Here is a 20,356-nt window from a genome sequence, read left to right as displayed (position 1 = left end):
AAAAATCTTTTTATTTAATTAAAAAAAAAAAAAAGACAGAACTGACAACCCCAAACCAGTAGTAGGTACGGATTCACAGGTGCTTAATTGGCGAAACACACGGGCTGGCTGGAGAGGGTGGTGCGGAGGCGGCCCAGGCCAAGGTCTCAGGATGACAGGGGGTGGGGGGCCAGCTCTTTCGCCCCCCTCCCTGGGCCAGAGCCGAGGGTCCGTCTCGGAGAGGGGGCAGGGGTGTGTGGGGAAAGGCTGTGAAGACCAGGGGTCTGAGGCTGTTCTGCTCCCTGCTCTGTCACTTCTACTTTCTCGGTCCCTAGCGTGGGCTCCGTGTTCTCTGCCTGGGGCTGGGCGAGAGGTAGGCTTCGTTGGAACACAGCTTTCTCCATGGAATGACAGAAACTTCCGGGGAACCAGGGGGTGGGGGACTTATGTGAAGGAACAGCAAGGCTGCCTGGCATTTGGAAGTGACCGAGAAGAATCTTGGGGCCTTGCTGGGTGACGGGCCCCCAGATTTCACCTCTGTCCTCTAGCCTGGAAAGATGGTGTCATGGCGTGGAGGGGATGAGGGTGGCCAGGGACAGGAGGGAAAGCTGGGGTTGGCCCTCAGTGGGGGGGGGCACGCCCTCGGACACCCAAGCATTCGCCCGGCCTTGGCCTGGCACCCAGCTCGCCAGCACGCGGCGCCGTCCACTGAAGGTGGGAGGCGGGCACGTGGACATCTCCTCTCTGGGGGCGAGGGGAGGATGCTAATGACCTGGGCCCGGACCTGAACTCCCAGGGGCCGGGTCCACGCAGGGGCTCCGTGAGCAGGGGGCTGAGGTAAGAATTGGCTCGTCCCTTCCAAGTCCAGCAGCTCCCGGGCTCACAGCTGACAGCTCCAGGTTGGCTTCCCGAGTCTCAGGAAGTAAGAAAGGACATGTTTTTAGAAAGCACGTGTTTTATATAAAAGAGGGTAGGCTCCTGTTCCACAGAGTGTTCTCCTGCACCCCGACATGCTGCTGTGTCTCTGCTGGCCTCGGGGGCGGGGGGGGGGGAGGTGGAAAAACGACAAACAGGGAGCCTGCCTCCTCGGGCCAAAGCGCGCAGCCGTCCGTGGGGCGGGGAAGGAAAGCACAGCCCGGGCCTCACCCTCTTCCTCGCTGAGCCCTTGCAGGTGGCGGCAGAATAAATTACAAGAATGGCAGTAGGGGGAGGCGTCCTGCTACTTTGTAAGAGGAGGGAATGAACGGATCTTGCTCTCCTGGTGTTTACTTGCAATAAATCGTGATTAATAACCACTGAGGAAATGGACATGTATTTTCTGTGTTTTGGTCACTGTTCACCCTTGGGCTTCCCTTTCTTGCCCGGTTCAGGCTCCTCTTGCCAAACATGAATGTGTGTGGTATGTCTGCCCTGTCCTCTCCCCAGGAGGGACAGAGCTGCCCCTCAGACACAGCAAGAGCCACAGGGCCACCTTTCCTGTGACCCTGGAACCTTTCGGACTCTCAGGTACAGTCAGTGTGTTCTGCCTTTTCTGTGGGAGGCAGAAACTTCCAGAAGCAGAGAGGAAAGCCAGCAACAGACTCCGGCATTTAGCTCACGCCAGGCCAGCGAAGGCCTCCCCGCTTCTCCCGTGGATTCCTCCACAAGCCTCAGTCTCCCCAGGTCGAGAGGCACCGGCCCCAGGACAGCACAGAGGCCAGAGCACCAGTTGGCCGCAGGCCTTTCTCCTCAAAGATCATGGTTATTTCAACAACAGGCCACTGCCAGAGAGAGAGACAGACAGACAGACAGATGGGTGGGAAGGAAGGGGCAAGCTTCCACGTGTCTGGCTCCCAGGCACAGGAACCTCGGGTTAAAAAGCAGCTGACCAGTGTCCTAAGGCCCCCATGTGCCCGGCCAGCGAACGCTCGGTGGCCCCGCGCCCAAGGCAGGGAGGGAAGGCCCCGAAAGCGCGTTCTTCTGGAAATCTTTGTTTCCAAGAGGGGAAAATGGCTCAATTTTGTTTTGTCAGGTTGGTGAAGGCTGGGCAGCCTCAGGATGGCGTCTGGGGCTCCTGGGAGGTTCCGGGGCATCAACACACCCTTGTGGGGGGTAAAGTCATCCCTCTGCTCCTGACTCCAGCCTCCCAGCTCTGCTCCAAGCCAGCCCGTGACGCATCTGGAGACCAGGGAGGGTTGGGTTTGGCTTCAGTCCACGCGGGTCCGTCTTAAGGGCCGGAAGCCCTCATGGGGGATCCAAGCAGCCGCTCCGGGGCGAGGCCGGCGGGAGGAAGGGGCGCTCACACGGGGGTGGTCCGCCGGTTCAGCATGCTCACATGCAAGCCTTCCTTCAGGTCCTGCTGGAAGAAGTCGTGCACCTGCAGGAAGCTGGCCTCCTGGCCCGGGCTGTAGGTGGCAGCCGTGGTCACCTTGAGGGGCTCCCGGGACAGCGTGTACATGGACAGCTCGCCCATGGGGATGGCCCCCGCGATCTTCAGGCCCACCGGCGACGTGTCCCTGGAGGGCGAGGCCTCCGTGGACCTGGAGCTGGACCGGGAGCGCCGTCGCCGGTACCTGTAGCTGGGCATCCTGGCGTAGGGCGAGGAGGACGGGGCCTTGAGGAACTCCCGTTTGGTCTTAAATCGCAACTCTTTATTTTTCTCAATGTAAATGTTCACGGCCAGGACGCCCACGGTCTCGGCCACAATGAAGGACAGGGCTCCAAAGTAAAAAGACCAGCCGTAGTTGTAATGGTTTTTCTTGTCTTCGTCGCGCTTGTCGCTTGGGTCGCCCGTGTTGCTGGAAATGTAGACGATGATGCCTATGATGTTACTGAGGCCTGAAAGGCAAGGAGGAGAGGGGGCGGGAGGGGAGGGCAGAGGTTAGATCCGCGGGGACAGGGGACAGGCCGGGGAGGAGGGGCTGGCGGCCACTCGCTGCTTTGACGGGTGTTGCTTTATTCCGGTTGCTAACTTGTAAGTAACTGATTTTGAACAGGTGAACGAAGTACTAAGCTCAGATGAGGTGCAGGCTAAGGCACAGGCTCTGAGCGGCCCGTTCCCCTCCTGCAGGTGGCCGCTCTTACTGTCTTCCTCACATTTCCTGGGATGAGGCTAAGACGTTAGGTGGCTCCTGTTTCTCCTGACAAGGGACCCTGTTGCACCGTTATCACAACTCCACCGGTGTCACTGGGGCCTCGAGGATGCCATCGGCTGAGCCCTGCCCTGGCAGGTGCCCCCTCCACATGCCCCCAGAGACTCAGGCCAGAAACCCCACTGTGCGCCGACCGTCCACTAACCAGCTGTGAGACCACCTCGGGCCAGGATCTCTTCCCCATCTGCCGCGGGAGGCGGGCACTGAACTGTCTCAACCGGGGCTCAGAGAAACCTGAGGCAGGTGGTATATCAGGGTCACCACAGCTCTGGGTTTTCACTGGGTCATAGTGGGGCGGCTCTGAGGTGTTGCTGTCCATCTCTCAGTCAGGAGAGTTGGGCAGTTGGGATGGGATGGGCAGGGGGTCTGCCCTGCTCCCCCCAGCCCCCTTGCTCACCCATCAAGCTTCTCTGTCTCTTCTGCGCCCTGGCCAGCCCTGAGCCCCCTCACCTCGTCTTTACCTGCCGGTCTTGCTGTCTGTGAGTCCCTCTGGGTACCCCTCTGACCCCCCAACTTAGCCAGGCACCCCTGTTACAAGCTTGTGAGGCACCAGTACTGCCCTTTTGTGGCATTTTCACACCTGGACTTATTTTTATTGAGGTTAAGTTCACATGACATAAAATTAACCCTTTAAAGTACACAATCCATTGGCATTTAGGACATTCACAATGTTGTGCAACCATAGCCTCTGTCTAGTTTCAGAACATTTATCACCCCGACAGGAGACCCCATACCCATGTGGCAGTTTGCTCCCAACACCCTGCCCCAGTTCTCCCCCCCCCCCCCCCCCGGGCTTCTGAGGTTAATCACGCACAGAGACTGTGCGGTCTGCCCCTGGCCCCAGGGTGTGCACTCTGTGCAGTGGGGACCAGAGTGGGCAGCTCACCTGCAGCCACGAAGAGGATGCCGGCACTGAGGACGATGTTGTTCTTGCGGCTGTAGAACCTCCCGGCGCCGATGCAGAGCCCGCCGAGCAGCAGCAGGATGGTGCTGAGGATGGGGAAGACGCTGGAGGCGCGCACGATGCCTGGGCCGGGCAGGACACAGAGCAGAGAGGGCAGTGAGACCGGCCACCAGCTCTCGGGCATGGCCACAGTACCGGCCAGGGGCCCCGAAGACCAAGGCCCAGCCCCCTGACTTGGCACATTCCCACTGGGTCCTGGAGACAGCGGTGCTGTGCGTTGGGAGCTGGATGGGATGGGGGCAGCTGGGCTGGGCTTAAGTGACGGTCCTGTCTTGCTGGTTACACCCAGTGGGCCAAAGTCACCTCCACCTGAGTCTTGCTTAGGCTCTCCCTGGGTGTGAGTCACACTTCTGCCACCAGAAGGGAGAAGAGCCCCTCAGTGGCACCAGGGAGGCCACCATGACAGCCATGAAAACACGGGCTGACTCCATTTGAGGACGCCTCACAGCACACTGAGCCCTTTCATGGACATGAAGCCTCCGGATGGCCGGGAAGTGGCAACCTCATGAGGCAGCTCCCATTGGTGGCTGAGGACACGGGCTTTGGCACTGGGTAGGTCGGGGTGCTGGTGCTGCTCTGTGACATGCCAGCTGCTGGCCGTGTGACCTTGGTCAAGTCATGTCACCTCTCTAAAACCAAGTTTCCCCATTTGTGGAATGCAGTTCACAACAGTACCTACATCCTATGATTGGTTTTGGGCTTAGCACAGGGCCTGGCCATAGCACGAACTTCCTAAGTGACAGCCTTTATTTCTATTGTCATCTCGTTGTTACCACCCCCAGTAACAGACAAGGACATGGAAGCTCAGGACCTCCCGAGGTCACAGAGAAGGAGATGGCTGGACAGAGGGACACACGCAGACCATGGTGTCCAACAAAGATAGATTTACATGCTTGCTCTGCCACTATCCCCTCTTTTATTACCTGGGAGAGTAGTAATACCTACCTATAAGGGGTTGAATTGTGGTAAAATCCTAACACGTCTAAGTCTTAACCTTCAGTATCTGTGAATGTGAGCCTATTTGGAAAAAAAGGTCTTTGTAGCTGTGATTATATTAAGGATCTTGAGATGACACCATCCTAGATTAGGGTAGGCCCTAAATCCAATGACAAATGCCCTTGTAGGAAGAGAAGACACACAGGGGAGAAGCCGTGGGGAGGCAGAGAAAGGAGGGCTGCAGCCTCAAGTAAAGGAGGGCTGGGAGCCACTGGAAGCTGGGAAGAAGCGAGGGAAGAGTCTCCCCTGGAGCCCTAGAGGGAGCGGGCCCTGACCGAAGGTTCCTGGCCTTCATGCTGTGAGAGGGTGAATTCCTGTTGTTTGAAGCCACCCAGTTTGTAGTAATTTATTACGGTAGCTCTAGAAAAAGGACAGCCTATCCTGCCTGTGAGGGTTGTTGTGAGAATTTGATGGAATAAGTTCATAAAGCACTTGGTAGGGGCTTGGGGATGGGGGTCCCCCTTCCTTAGCATCTGGCTAGGAGGAAGGGCAGGAGGAAGGAAAGGGGAACATGAAGAGGAGCCCTGAGCTCGGCCTTCCCAATGACCCTGCATGTCTCCCAGCCCAGTAGAAATCTCACTTCGTGGACCCTCAGTGGCCCAGGCAGGGGACTGAGTCGGGGAGTGCTGGCAGGCACCAACCTCCTGAGCCAGCTGAGCCAGTTTTCAGAGTTTCGGCCTCTGAAGACAGCATTTGTCTCCCCTTCTGTAAGCCCCCAGTGTGTGTCCTGCTTCACAGAGAGGGTTTGTTCCAGGCAGTAAATGAAGCTCTTCTCTCCGCCACCCCTCTTCCTCTCTCTGCTTTCTTGCAGCCACAGGCTCTGGGAGGAGGTTTCCTGTGGGCTTCGGAAACGGGCCTGTGAGCTGTGAGGGCAGGAGAGCCAGCCTCGAGGCTCCCTGGACGCCCTCATCCTGCAGACGGCTCAGGGAGATGGTAGAGAAGGGAGCCAGATGCCTCGGAGGTTGCTGAGGTCGGGCCTGGCTCAGAGCCACCCATCCTGCCCAGGTAAGTCATGTGAGCACCTGTCCTTTGCCACATAGCCTCGCTCTGGAGCTCTGGATGTGCACACGCTGGCCGGGGGCACCGTGGACAGTGGTGCAGGCTGGGTTTGCACAGAGCTGGGGGACAAGTGGGGCTGATGTCCAGCCTATGTCCCGTGGCCAGATCAAGCCCTAGGGCACTTCCTTCCCATCCACCCTGAGGCACACCCAGCAGCTCTGACTCGAGCACTCAGGCTTGGTCCAGCGTTGGTCCCCAGAAAGCAGAAAGAGAGCACAGGCGGGAAGAGAGGTATGAGGGAAGGGATGGGAGGGGATCTTGCCAAATTATTTCAGGTTCTGGGCCCAGCTAGAGCAGCCTGACACGGCCCCAGGCTCCATGGGAACCACACGCTGTTCTATTTCACCAGATGACTCAGAACCCAAATCCTTTCTCTTAGAAAATAACACAAAAACGATCCACAGGCAGGTGCGGAGTGAATTGTGCCTCCTCTGAGGACGCCGGTATTGATTCTCCCTCCATAAACGAAGCCAGGCCCGAGCCCCTGGGGGAGCTGCTGTGAGCAGCTCCGCTGTGTCTAGGCTGATGGGTAGGGGGAAAATGACTTGGAAGGGGGGCTGCCTTTTCCATTTCCAGGCTCCTTCCCTGGCTGCGGCTCCCTCCTTCCTCCCAGGGAGGCCCGGGATGAGACCTGGATTTAGGGTGTGGAGCTGGGTTGGTTCTTTGGGTTCAGTATGTGCTGTGACTTGCTCCATTCTGGGGCCAGCCCAGCCACAGGACATGGGAGGGTGGGGCTCAGGGGCAGCTCAGGGGCAGACCTGGTGGCTCCACCCATCGGTGCTGAAAACACCCAAGGTCCACAGGTGAGAGGCTCTTCTTGCCCCTCCCTTGCCTTCTCCCCCGGGCTGCAGGGCCTCCCAGTAGGCTGTCTCAGTGTGCACCCTAATTTGATTTTTCGAGAGTAGAATGCTGGTTATGTGTGGAGAGGGGTGGGCAGGTCCGGTGCTGGCAGGGGAATGCGCTCGAGGTGTCACAGTCCCCCAGGGATGCTTGGCCTGGGCAAGCCTATGTCTTTAACCTCCTGGACCCAGGCCCAGCTGCAGCAGCCAGCCACTCTGAAGCTAGCCACACCCAGCAGCCCTGGGGCGTGAGGACACCCACACCCCCATCTACTCTCCCCAGGCCTCAGTCTTCCCAGGCATGGGCCTATCATCCAAGTATCTCCATTGGGATACCGAGCGCTTTATGGCAACGTTGAACAAAACACCATCCTCTGAGTCAGAAAGGGAGTGACAAGAGCATCCAGAGACAGGCACCCCCCCCCCCACTCTCCCCCAGAACCCATCTTCCCTCCAGCCGCCCACCTGCCACCCGGCTTCCCCTCCGCACACAAAGGAGGCAAGGGAGTCTTGACACTCACGAAGGAGATACTCCGAGCTGTCGTGGTCATAGTCGTTGTCCTCTGGGAAGTGATTGATCCGGAAGCAGTGCCCTTTATAGATCCCTGGAGGAAAAGAGAGAACAAGGACATTGTAACTGGCCCATTCATTCTGGACCCGGTGACTGCGTGGCTGCCGGGCCCTGTGCAGGCCCTGGACATGGAGAGAAGATAGGCTAGGCGTCCCCAGCAGGAAAGTGCCCCGAAGGCGACCATGTCATTTACAGTGAAAGGACACACCATCAATAACTATTCTGAGACGAGACCTCAAGCAGAGCTGTCTCCGGCAAGCTGGAAGTGCAGTCCCCCTACCCAAGGAGACTGCAGAGTGACGTCTTAAGAAATGGCAAAGAATTTGCCACTGGGAACTGGGTGGAGGCGCCGTCTTGGCAGGGAAGGAAGCCGTGAAAAGACAGGGTTCAGGTCAGAGCTTGGTGAGTTTGGGGAGAGGAGGGACGCCCAGTGAGGCTGGAGCTTTGAAGGGCCTGTGTAGGGGGAGGGGCAGGGGCTGATGGGGGAGGGTATGAGTGGGTCAAGTAAATCAGGATGAAATCTGCCCTCCCGGTGTTGGTCTGTCTGTGTCTTTCCCCCTCTCTCAAACAGTTATGGTGAGTCCCTCCCCAGGTACATGCCAGATCTGCACACAGGTGGCAAGGCGATTCCAAACCCTCATTCAGTGTGATGGGAGAGAACATAGAGCAGGAGAAACTTCCAGAAAGCCCAAGGCATCTCTCGCCTGGTTTCCCCTCCCCACTGTGAGAAGTACCCTCCCAGGGGGGGAGGCAGGACCCCCTGGGTAGTGCAGTAACTGCCAGAGGGCAGGTCAGTCCTCCCTTCCAGAATCTTCCATCCAGCTCTCCCAGCCCCTGCTCCCCAATAGTGTGGGAATGCCCAGGACAGAACTGGACAGGGGTGGAGAGGGGGGCACACAGGGTGTCAGGTCCTGCCCTGCCACCTGACCCCTCACACCCAGGTCAGCCTCCCTGCTCCTGCAAGGAGCTCATCTCCTTGGCCCCGCACAGCCAGGCTGGGACTGTTTCCAGCTGGGCCCAGCTCTTGTTCTGCAGCTGCTGCCAAGCGTCCTGCTGGCCTCCGGCGGCCCAGTCTGACCTCACACAGTGTGGGAAGCAGGGCCTGCGTCACACCGGCGTCCACCTCTTGGCACCTCTAATCGGGAGTAGCCACTGATGAGCTCAGGGCACGTGCTCTCCTGTCGTTTACCAATTAGCTGGCTTCCTGGCTGCTTCCCGAGCTGTCCCAAGAATTTGGGTGTTTCTCTGCCCATCTTTCTCTCCAGCCATTCATTGATGCAGCAACCAGCTCCATACACGTGGCACCAGCCAATGCCTCGCTTCAGCTGCACCAGCGATTTCTTGCTTTTTGCCCAGGGCACTGGGTGGATAGCCCTGGGGGAGCTGCCTGGCTCCAGCACCCACGGAAGCTGGAAGCTCAAGGGATGAGGACCCCCGGGGTAACCTTTGAGCGGGAGGAGGGGAGCCGGTGGTAGATGTTCCCATCCTCCACGCTTAGATGCACCCTATCTGCTTCTGGGAGGCAGGTTCCAGTAGGACGCAGCCAAGGGAAGATCAACTCAGGGTTGCCCCTGTACTGGCGCTCCCTCCCTCTCAGTTTCACCCCCCAGCCCTCCCCCAAGCTTGCTCCCTAAGAGGGCCCCCCAACATACACTGCCTGCAAGCAAGCCCTGCTCATGAGCTGAGCACGTTCGATGCATCGGCCCATTTCAGCTTTGCAACGAGGCTCCTCTGAAGATGAAGAGGCTTAGAGACGTTGAAGGACCTGCTTTCACAGTCCCACGGCAGAGGCCCCGCTCTGGACGATCGGGCTTTCCCCTTACGCTGCAAAGGAAAGTCCTCTTTGCCCCATTTTAAAGAAGAGGCTCAGGGGATGCCTGGAGTGCAGGTGGCAGAGCAGTGGCCCCTGGAATCCAGCTCCTTGCGGTCCCATGCAGTGTTCTTCCAGCGCCACCCTTTCCGAGAATTCTCTCTGAAGGCAGGAAGGGGTTCTAATGCCACCTGGGCCTCTGGCCTTTCTCCCCAAGACAGATCAGGAAGGGACACCACAGAGTAGCCCAGAGTGCTGGGTTCAAGAAAACATTTCCAGTGGCACCTCCAGGCCTCCGTAGAGGCAGCTCTGGATGGGTGGGGCTGTTGGATGGGGGAGGAGGAGCGTGGCGTGGCAAGGCCCCTTTCTGCTCACAGACAGGATGGCTGTGACTACACAGCAAAAGGGGCCAGTAGAAGAGGGCACCGAGTGGGGCTTCTTCCCCAACACGCTACTGGGAATGATGGGGCTATTCTGAAATCATGTGTCTGAGAAGCCCCCGCAGGGCCATCTGTTCCCAGATGTGGGCCTTACACCTGAGCCCCTGACCTCGGCTTTGAGCTCAGCCACAAGTGCAGGACAGGAGCCCAGGACCTAGAACACCTCTGATCCCTTCCCCTGCCCCACTGTCCGCAACACTACCTGAAAGGAGACTGGCACTTATTTTATCTTCCTGTCTTAACAGTACCCCCAGAATGGGAGCTGAGAGCGATGCCTAACTCAGACTTGTAGCTTTAGCACCAGGCACAGTAGTAGCATGTGCTCAGTACAAATAGTGTTGGGGAAAGTATGGTGTAGAGAAGCCCCACCCGGCGCCCTCTTCTACTGGCCCTTTTTGCTGTATACTCACAGCCAACTTGTCCTTAGCCAAAAGGGGCCCTGCCAGAAGTCCAAGATCAAGTGTGGGCAGAGCTGGTTCCTTCCGAGGGCTCTGAGGAAGGATGCGTCCCAGGCCTCCTCTCAGCTTTCAGGGGTTTGCTGGGAATCGCTGGCATTCCTTGGCTTGTGGAAGCATCACCTTGACTTCGGCTTTCATCTTCACATGTGTTCCCCCTCTGTGTGTGTGCCCACCTCCAAAGTTGCCTTTTTTCATAAGGACAACAGTCATACTGGATTGGCTCTACCCTAATGACCTCATTTTAGCTTGGTTCTCTCTTTAAAGACTCATATTCCAAATAAGGTCATATTGTGAGACATGGGGTTAAGAGTTCAATGTAAGAATCTGAAGGATACAATTCAGCCCATAACACAGGGTTAGGAGCAGATGTTCGGCCAGGTGTCCAGGCCAGTGCTCCAAGATGTCGTCAACAAACCCAGACTCCACGCTTCTCCAACCCCTCGAGTTCTTTGCTTTGCTCCCTGTAATTCACCCACAGAGCTCCCCCCAGTAATTCCTTGACTTCTATGCTATCTCCAAAGAACACTCCTAATAGCTGTGATTTATCAATTGGCACCCGCTGGTGTCCTCCTAGGGCTGGACTCTCTCCAGTTGTAGCCAGGCAGGCTGTTGGGTAAAGAAACTCTAGGCTTGGAGAGGCAGCATGGGCTTTCCAAGCCTAGAGTTTCTGGACTTTGCTGGGGGAGCCTTAGCTCCCCAGCTTGTTAGTGACTCTCTGTGAGACCCTGTTAAGCCACTATGATCTTTAGTCCCTTCACCAAACTTACATTTATTGAGCATCTGTTACGTGCTAGATGCTGGGGACTCAGATACAGCAGAGTGTCTGCTCACTAAGAATTCACGTCCTCTCTTTCTGGACACATGGCCACACTGTGTTTCTCAGCTTCCTTTGCAGCTCAATGTGGCTATGTGACCGAGTAGGTAAACAGAGTATGAGCAGAAGTGATATGTGCCCTTTCTGGACAAGGCTCTGGAGAAATTGGTATGCCCCCACCAACTCCACTGCCCCCTCCCTTCCCACCAGCCACAGGGAATGGTGGAGCCACAAGATGGAAAGGACCTGGGTCTCTGAATCCCATTGTGGAGGAAACTTGCCATGAAGAGGACCAGCCACTTTGAACTGTTCCGTGAACAAGGAATCCCCTTCTTTTATGTTTAAGACATTATACATTTTGGTGTATTTCATGTACAGCCATAATCAATAGTACAAGAAAAGAATAAGACAGGCACGGCCTCTGCCATTCTGGAGTTTGCTGCTTACAGAGTCATTCAGTTATGACTGAGGAAAGAAGCCTGAAGGAGGGGTCCAGAGCTTCGGAGAGCACGTCTGTCACTGAGAAGCCTGGTCTCGGCTGCAGGGCCGAGGTCAGGAAAGCTTCTCCCCACCTGGAAAACGAGGAAATATTTTACTGTCTTTCAGAGCTGAGGCGAGGCCTAAGGAGGCACATGTTGGTGAAAGCATTCACACATGCTCTTTCCTTGCTCAGAGTCATTGACGTGCCTCATTGTCCTTACAGGATCCTGTTTGAATTTTGTTATAAACATGGTTCAGCCAATTATCCCTCTGCCCATTCTTTTTTAAATTCAGCTATCATTTATTGATGCCAGGCTGTGGGAGTCCAAAGACATGGGTCCTGCCAGCAAGAATGTATAGCCTCATTGGGGAGGTGAGGGCACACATCACCTTAGAATGAGACAGCCAGTGGCAAATGCTAAAGGGGAGATGGCGGGTTCATAAAGTTTCAAAGAATTAGGGCAAAATGCTGGATGGGTCATCTGGGCAGCTCTGGGAAGGGGCTGGACTCACAGAACCTGAGGAAGTGGTATTTGATGTAGAGTGGTTCCCGCAGGGAAAAGCCCACTTGGGAGCGAGCTTCTGGAAGATAGCAGGCATGGAGAGTGGGGGTGGAGGTTGAGGCTGGAAAATATAGGTGGGGCTGCAGTCAGGGAGGTGGCCTGGATTGCCCTGCAAAGGACTGGATTTAATGCCATCGGCTTTGAGGTGCCACTGTGAGCTTTTCTTAAGATGGACAGTCTCTTTGTGTCTGATGCCAGGAGCTCTAATATGCACATCTACGATTTTATACCGCCTGGCAGGGTGTCACTCAACCTGTTAGGTTGGAGGGCCCCACCCTGGGCCCCCTAGGGCATCTTATTTTAGTCCCAGAGGAGCCCAGCTGCCTGGGAGATTGCGGGCTGCCCCCCCCCCCCCAGGATTAACAAGCTCTCTCTTCATTTGCTCCCCTCACATTGGAGCTCCTTGTGAGGAGGGACATATTTAAACTCTGGCTCAGTCGGCAGCTTCCTGCAGCTGTCAGATGGGCCATGGCAGCCTCAGTACTGGCCGCTGCCAGGAGCCTGGGGCGCGGAGGTTGGTAGGACCTCGGACTCAGCCTGCCGCCCCCTTGCTCCCTGTCACTCACAAGGAGAGAGCCATCTTGAGGAGCTTTGGGCCTTAACCTGCAGAGTTTCAGACTGGACAGAGAATGAATTCTATAGTGACTTGGACCCCGAGTCTCCTTCAGTTCTAGTCTGTGACCAGGTGGCGGGCAGAGGGCTCCATCTCCAAGCCACCTATCTCTAGCAGTCTAGGTGACGACTAGGTCCATCCAGTAGGAACAACCTAGAGGGAGGCCAGTGGAGGATTTGGGGGAGAAGCCACCCTTGTCATCAGCACAAGGGAAGTGGCAACTGTTTCAGGGGGTCTGGGCTCTGGTTCATTGTCCACCAAGAGACTGGGGTCTGTCAGGAACCAGTTCTGGTTGAAGCCCTTTCCCCAGGCAGTGGGATTTCCAGAGACAACTCCATTTCTGTCCCTAAACTCTGTCTCTATAAACCTGAAACTGGAGATCAGCTCGTCTGGCAAACTGAGGCATCTCTTTAGGTCCTGGCCTCTAAATGCTGTGCGTGGACAGTTTGGCAGTGACTCGGGGGGCATAAAAGAGGGAGAGAAAGGGTGGGCCATCTGTCCTCTGCTAGGCCATCCCGAGGCTCTGATGTGCCTCTGAGGTGTACCTGTGGGAATGGGTATGGGTCCCTCACACAGTGTGGCCCTGCCCCAGCCAGGGATCCTAGCCCACATCTGGCCTGAGCCTGACCGATCAGATGCTCTCTCAGGAGTAGGGGTTTCGATGAGAAGCAGAGGCCGCCCAGGGACTGAGGGGCGTTGGCAAGTCCACCAACGGGGTGTTCTCAGTGACCCGTGATGCTGGCTACGAAGCTCCTGGTTCTCCCTCCCTCGGTCTTGGCCATTAAACTCCTTCAATTCTTTGGGACCCTCCACACCCAATAAAGTCCTCTCTGGGGATCAGGCCAGAAGAAGCTGGTTTCTGTGCCTGTAACCAGGAGAACCCTAACCCCCAACCAGCTGCACCTTCTTCAGGGAAAAGAGATTCCAACCCAGTTCTTATGGGCTCCAGAGCCCGGTCACACTCCCTTCCTCGGGGAAGGTCTGTGACACTTTTACAAGGTACAAAAACGGGCACCGGCTCCTGAGAAAATACAGGACCAACGGGGGAGAAGGGACGTTGTATTGGGGGATAGGAATGCTGAGTGCCAGTCCCGTGTGCCATGTGGAACTTGTGTGGCCTGTGCGGTCTCCGCCATCTGGGAAAACAAGCGCTGGGCCGGCCGGCTAATCGCACAGCGTCTCGGCTTCCTGATGCACAGAGCGGGGCCGGGGTGTCTACAGATCTCACAGACTTTCCAGGAGGCAGAAGGAAATGAGACCGTTGGCACCAAGTCAGCATGGAGACGGTCCCCAGAAGTGGCTGGCGACTTCTCCATTCCAATAAGAAAGTCTTCCGACCTGCTGGTGGCCCATGAACCAAGCCCTGGAACCAAATCTCCGCCAGCATAGTGCTGCCATCTCAAGAGAGGCCTGCCGTGAAGACCTCAGAGAGGGCTCTGGGATCCCAGGGGCCCTGGTCCTCCCCACCCAGCCCCCACCCACCCACCCTGGCCCTGGCCGGGAGGCGGGACCCTGGCCCCGCTCTCACCACCTGCCGTCCCTCATCTCACTTCACTTGGCAAGTTCTTCAAGAACCCACGGCGTCCACCGCGCGCCGCCTCCAACCCTTCGCTCCAGAGCAGCCGGGATTTTCCAGGCTTCCTGCCGAGATTCATAATTGAACGGAGCCGGGGAGAGTTCCCCAACCAATAGCAAGTTTCCTCTCCTAACACAGGGCCATGGGTGCTCGGTTACTGTCTCTGTGGCCTTTCTATTTGTATCTGCTTGATAACTGCGCCTTGGATGAAACCTCAGCACCGAGATCAGGGTGTTGTTTTTCTTCTTTGTCTCTTTCTCTCCTTTAATGAGGAGCAAATATGAAGCTCCAAGGGGTCCGACAGCTCGCTGCAGATTCCAGGCTCTTCTGTTGGTTTGTCCCCGCAGATCTCTGGGAAGTTAAGCTCCAACGGCCCGAGAGTTTTAATTGGAGCGCATGGGTGAGGGAAGGGGAACCATGGTGTGCAACCACGGATTTCTAGAAGGGGCTCTGGGGACCGTCCTCTTCATCTGCTTTACTTGGCACGTGAAGAACCTGCTGCCTGCGGAGGAGAAGGGCCGTTTCCATGGCGACAGAGCCAAGCCTAGAACCCTGGTCTCTTGACTCCAAGTTCAGTGCTCTTTTGCCCATCCCCTACTGCAAGGGTTCTCGACCTGGGCAATTTTACCTCCCAGGAGACAAAGTATGGAAACAGTTTTGATTGTCAGGACCAGGGGTGGTGGCGCTACTGGTGATTAGTGGGTTGGAGCCAAGGGTGCCGCTAAACATACTACAATGCACAGGACAGTCCCATAGTAAAGAGGGATCCTGCCCAGAGTATTGATAGAGGTTCCTGAAGCCTAACTGGCCTGCAGTGAGCTGCCTCCTCCCTCCCCACGTCCATGGCAGACATCGCTAATCAATCACAGTACTTTCTTCCCTAGTCACAGCCTAAATGCTTCTCAACGCGGTACTCCATGCGGGAGCTATGAGTCAAGGGGATACCTTGATCATGCTGTGGCCGGATACCATAGAGGTGGCAGGTTCTGAATCATTTTGCCTGGGTTTGAGTCCTGGCTGTATGATTTGGGGTCCTAATGAACCTCTCTGTGCCTCATTTTTCCCATCTGTGAAATGGGGCTCAGAAATGAGAACATGTTCGGAAGGCTAGGGGATTAAACAAGTCAATGCAGTCTTTGAATGTCACCATGCCTGGGACATCACAAGTGCTTAAAACATGTAAGCTGTTACGATTATCATCAGTCCTGCTCTCGTGACAAAGAGGCAGCTGGTCTTACTATCAGAAGGGAGCAGGCCAGGCTTGTCCCCTATCAGGACTGACATGGACTCTTCCTTTTCCTCATATACCCACGCTATGGCAGCTTTCAAAATGAGCAAAGCTGCCCTGACTCTTAGAAGGCCTAGCAAAGTGACCCCGCCTTCCCTCAGCCCCGTGATCAATGGATGAACAAGGGCTGGCTGCCAATGAACACTGACCCCTGCAAAGCCCTGTGCTAAGCTCTTCCCATTTTCTCATTGAAGCCTCAAGATAACCTATGAAGTAGGAGCTCCTAGGAACCCACTTTTCTGATGAGGAAGCCAAGGATCTGATCTGTGTCCCACCTCTATCCATCCTCAGACTAATCAGCCATCCCCCTGGAAAGCAGCCCTGGCTTAGGACTACAGCCCTTTCAAAGTAGCCTTCCTGGCTGTGTCCAGACTCAGGGCCCAGGGGACGTGGCCCCTAGCCCTGATTTGTCCTCCCATGCCCTTCCCAGTCTGTCCCAGAGACCAGGCCACACCTCAGTCTCTGTTAACGGCTCAGGGTTCCAGGGCAGGTGCCCCGTGGCCCCTCTGTCTCCAGGCCCTTCGACTCCCAGACCCGGCTCACTCAGCCTCAGTTCCCTCCAGGGGGTTTGAGGCTAAGGCTTTTGGGTTTGTCTTGTACGAAAAAGAAAAAAGTAAATAAAATGTAAAAGCCAGCTTTCCTCCCTCCATGGGCACAGCAGGGCCCACCAGTGGGGCGTTGGTGGGCTGGGACGCGGCGGTGACAGGCTGGCTGTGAGCAAAATGACGATGGAGGAACCCCCGGGAACAGAGCGGAACAACTGTCATTGTGAGTCAAGCAGGCCGTTTATGGGGAGAATAAAAGTTAATGGGAAGCCTTACTCTAGCTCCTCGCCATTAAGCAAGCGAAAGGCGCGCACAGAGAGAGAGAGAGAGAGAGAGACAGACAGAGAGAGAGACAGACAGAGAGAAGTGGCCTGGAGTGCAGCAGGATTCTGCTCGCTGGGAGCCCGGAGAAAGGCTGGCTGGAAACAGGTGGTGGGGAGCGGCGTTCATCACCTGAATAGGAAGCAATCAGTGTCTGGACATCACTCATTTAATCTGTGTCAGCTTCTTCATCAATTACCCACCACTCCCTCCCAGGGGGCTGAGGAGGAGTGGGCCCTCACCCTAATCCATCTAAATAAAGCTGAGCTCTCAGGAGGCCGCCCAGTCAGACAGCCCAAACGCAGAGCCTCCTCTGTCCTAACAGTCTGCAGTTGTCCCGGTTTCTTGCCAGTCTCCGGAGATGTGCAAGGGACACAGGACCAAAGTCTGTGGAGGGGAGCCCCGCTGGGGTCAAGCAGCTGCTCCCATGCTAACCAACACTGTTACTATAGTAACAACCATTACTACCACCAGCAGCTAACACTTACTGAGGACCTCACTGATCTAAGTGCTTTAAGCATTAATTCGAGTCCTCACGACAACCCTCTCATGTGGGTGCTGCTATTATCCTCAATCCCATTTTATAGATGAGAAAATGGAGGTCTTGAGAGGTTAAGTGACTTGCCTAGGGCTGCCCAGATCCTCAGTGCAGAGCTGGGATTAGAACCCAGGATAGGCAGCCATCCGAGCGTGAGTGCTGAAGCCACTAGGCTCTACCACCACCAGGCACCAGCTGGCCATGCAAGGGCTGGCAGAGCCCAACCCCTATGATGGAATGTTCAGTGAGCTCCCCAGACCATCTCAGGGGCATCCCTCTGCCTAGACTTCATTCCTCAGCCAATCTTGCAACTTTATCTCCTAAAGATTCCTTGTCACTGCCTCACTCAAAATTACCTGCCAGGGTGAGCCAGTAACACGGGACTCTGACCACAGCACCCTCAATGATGCTCGCGTCCTGCATGACAAAGTTTGGGCATCTCAGGCATCACGGCCTGGTTCCTGTCGACTCCAACACCACGGAGCTGTGCAGGGTTCCTCGTTAATGTCATGTTCTTTGAGCCCGTGTCCTGGTTCCGGCTTTAAGGTTTCCTCCTCCCTCTCACCTTGTGCACTCCCCAAAGTCATCAGCGCAGAAGCCACCTCTCCCACGGAACTTCTGGACCTGCCTCCGCCTTTCCTTGCACCCCCATCATTGCAACTTCCTGCACTGTATTTAAATTGTGTCCCCTCCTGAGCCAGAGGGCCAGCTCTGACACTTATTTCTCTTTGAGTCTCAAGCTCCTGTTCCAGTCTCTGATTAATTCATACTGGTTGAATCACAATGAATTTCTTTCTCCAAAGGAGGCTTCTGTGGGGCTGGGGATATGGGAGGGGGGCGCACCTCTCTCCTGCCTCCCTGTTTTTATGTCCATGGTGGTAAGAACATCCACCCTGCACTCCCATCCCACCTGTGCGTGAAATACCCCAGAAATGCTACCAGGGTGCCCAGTAACAGAGTTGAAAGGCTCTGGCGAGACCTGCAGTGCCTCTCTGTTCACAAGATGCCAATGCCACGTGCTGCTTGTCATCAGCCCTCCTGAGTCAACAAATCACTCCAGAAGCACCAGCCGACTGTAACATGATAAATAGGACTGTTCTAGAGCTGAACCCATTGGCCTCACTCTGAGACCCACAGCTGGGGACCCGGTGTGACCGCTCTCAGACAAGCTCCATTTTAACCAACTTCAAAACCCAAGTAAAAATCGTCACCGCATAAATCGGCTGAAATGAGAGCAACAAGAAAAAAAGGAAAAACCCAGAGGTCTGTCTAGATCCCATTTCCAATTCCACACACACTGTCATACGTCCCTGCAGTCTGGAGATTTCAGAAGGGACTCAGGCCCACACGGGGGAGATGCTGCAAACAGGGGTGTGGGCCCTGCGAAGCTGAGCCCTCCATCACATGCCCTTCCTTCGTGGGGGCTGCAGCTGCGGGTCCTCAGGCCCGGTGAGGAGCCACCGTGCGTCCTGGCAAAGCTTTCATTACTCAGCAGCCGCTTCTCCTCGCGGGGGGATCCCGGTGCAGACACAGGCACAGCGCGCCCTTCGTTCCCGGGCGGCACCTCCCCGCCTGCGGACGGAGGCCCCGGCGCCCGTTCCCAGCCATTCCAGCAACAGCTGGAACACGAAGCTCGGCCAGGTAGGCAGCGCGAGCCGTGGCCCGGAGCCAGCGCCACGTCCGCGGAGGCCTGAATATTTTACATCTAATGCCTCTGAGTTATGGGCTTTATGCCTTTAGACACCAGAATTAACTTGATTTGAAATGGGCCCTGGGGGAAATTTGTTAAAGAGAAATAAAGATGTTAGATGGAGTCTATCGTGCTTTGCAAGGTGGCTCTCTCCTCCTCCGTTCACAAGGCCGTCAGGGGGCAAATTGGTCCAGCCCTCCTCCCAACAATACCACGACGCCCCGATCCCTCACTCACACTCTGCCCACCGTCAGCCTCCGAGAATGAAGCAAGGGACCTGAGAGCTGACATTGTGTGGGCCTCGGGCCATGACACTATTATGTTTATTGCCAAATCCTTCTAAAAACCCAGAAGGTGGGTACTGATGTCCCCACTTTATGGAGGAGGAAACTGAGGCTCCAGGAAGTGATATAAAGAGCAAGTGGAGAGCAGGGTTTGAACTCAATGATCTGGTCCCAAAGCACTTGCTTTTTACTTACACGACACCCAGCTCGGTGGCCGCCAGGACCGGGCTGCTCGGGGCCAGTTTGGCAGTCGGCTGAGCCTGTTTTGAGCTGTTGGTCCTTGACAAGCTGTTTAGCCCTCTGTGCCTCGTTTGCCTGCTCCACTCGCCAGGATAATCACAGGGCCTGCCTCCCAGGGTGAGGCTTAGGTAAAGCACGACACCCTGGGCATGGGGCCCGATGTGCTTTCTCCCTGCGTGTCTGCCCTTAGAGGAGAGGCACTTTGTAACTTTAGCTCCAATCTTGAAGTGGTTTTGTCCCTGAGTGACAGGGTGTGTGCTTGCATAGGCTTGAGGGGAGCAGGTGCACGGCGGCTCCAGCCGGGACAGCGATGGAAGAAAGGTGGGTGTCGCATTGTGTGCACCAGTCACGGGGGCCTGGCCCAGCCCCAGCCCCAGCGGTGAGGAGAAGCTGCCTTTTGCCCCCAGCGCATGCAGTTGGCTCTGAGCAGACAAGCACTGCGGGGTGGGACCCACGGTCAGGAGAGGCAATGAGCATCTTCCAGCCATGGATGACAAGCCCCCGGAAGCCCGCAGCCTTGCCTGCCCAGCCTCTCAGAGCCCATGTCTCCAGCTGAGCCTTAATTCACAGGCTGCTGCCAAAGCTCATTAATAAATGATGGAAAACCTCTCAGCAAACGTCAAGCCCCCACCGCGGGCCTCGGGCCCACACGAATGAGCCAGGCGGCCTCGGGTTGTAAGGCCGGGCGGGCGGCCTGCAGAGCGCCACATGTGCGGGCATGAGATCTCTTATAGCCAGTCCACGCCTGGGCGGCCGAGCCGGCGGGCGGCTGACCCGTGGCGAGGCTGGAGGCAGGCTGGGCGTTCCTCTGGGGGTTCCCTCGGGAATCAGGTTGGAGGACTCTGTGTTTGCTGGCAGGACTCAGGGCTGCTCGCTGGAGTCTGCTGTGTCAGTCTGACCAGCATGTTTTCTAACTGTTGGGGAGCTGGAGAAGAGAGAAAGAAAAGGAACTACACTCACAAACCTTACTGGGGACCCCTATCTGGCCCGGGGTGGAGTGAGGTTACAGGACCAGTGGGCTGGCTTCAGCCAGGATGGATCCCCAATTCTACCCCTCGAGACTGGCCCTGTTTCAGAGCCAGATGCCCACTGTCCCTGTCCCCATACAGCTTGACTCACGGAGACCTGCTGGAGGAACGTGGGCTGCCCCCAGAGGT

At 56.3% G+C, this 20,356-nt stretch overlaps 1 protein-coding gene across 1 annotated transcript in view; it reads right to left on the bottom strand.

The window, feature by feature from the left end:
- Nucleotides 1-20,356, bottom strand: part of CACNG4 (calcium voltage-gated channel auxiliary subunit gamma 4) — a 40,433-nt gene continuing 20,077 nt past the window's right edge. Inside the window, exons 2-4 of the mRNA XM_081116023.1 lie at nt 7,490-7,573; nt 3,997-4,137; nt 1-2,796 (exon numbers count right to left, since the gene is read on the bottom strand). Coding sequence (XP_080972149.1) covers nt 2,258-2,796; nt 3,997-4,137; nt 7,490-7,573 — 764 coding nt within the window. The 3' untranslated portion in view covers nt 1-2,257. The remainder of the gene's footprint in view (nt 2,797-3,996; nt 4,138-7,489; nt 7,574-20,356) is intronic.

Source organism: Miniopterus schreibersii (assembly GCF_964146895.1).
Source record: "Miniopterus schreibersii genome assembly, chromosome: 16".
Lineage (NCBI taxonomy): Eukaryota > Metazoa > Chordata > Mammalia > Chiroptera > Miniopteridae > Miniopterus > Miniopterus schreibersii.
This window is presented reverse-complemented; position numbering and strand designations above follow the sequence as displayed.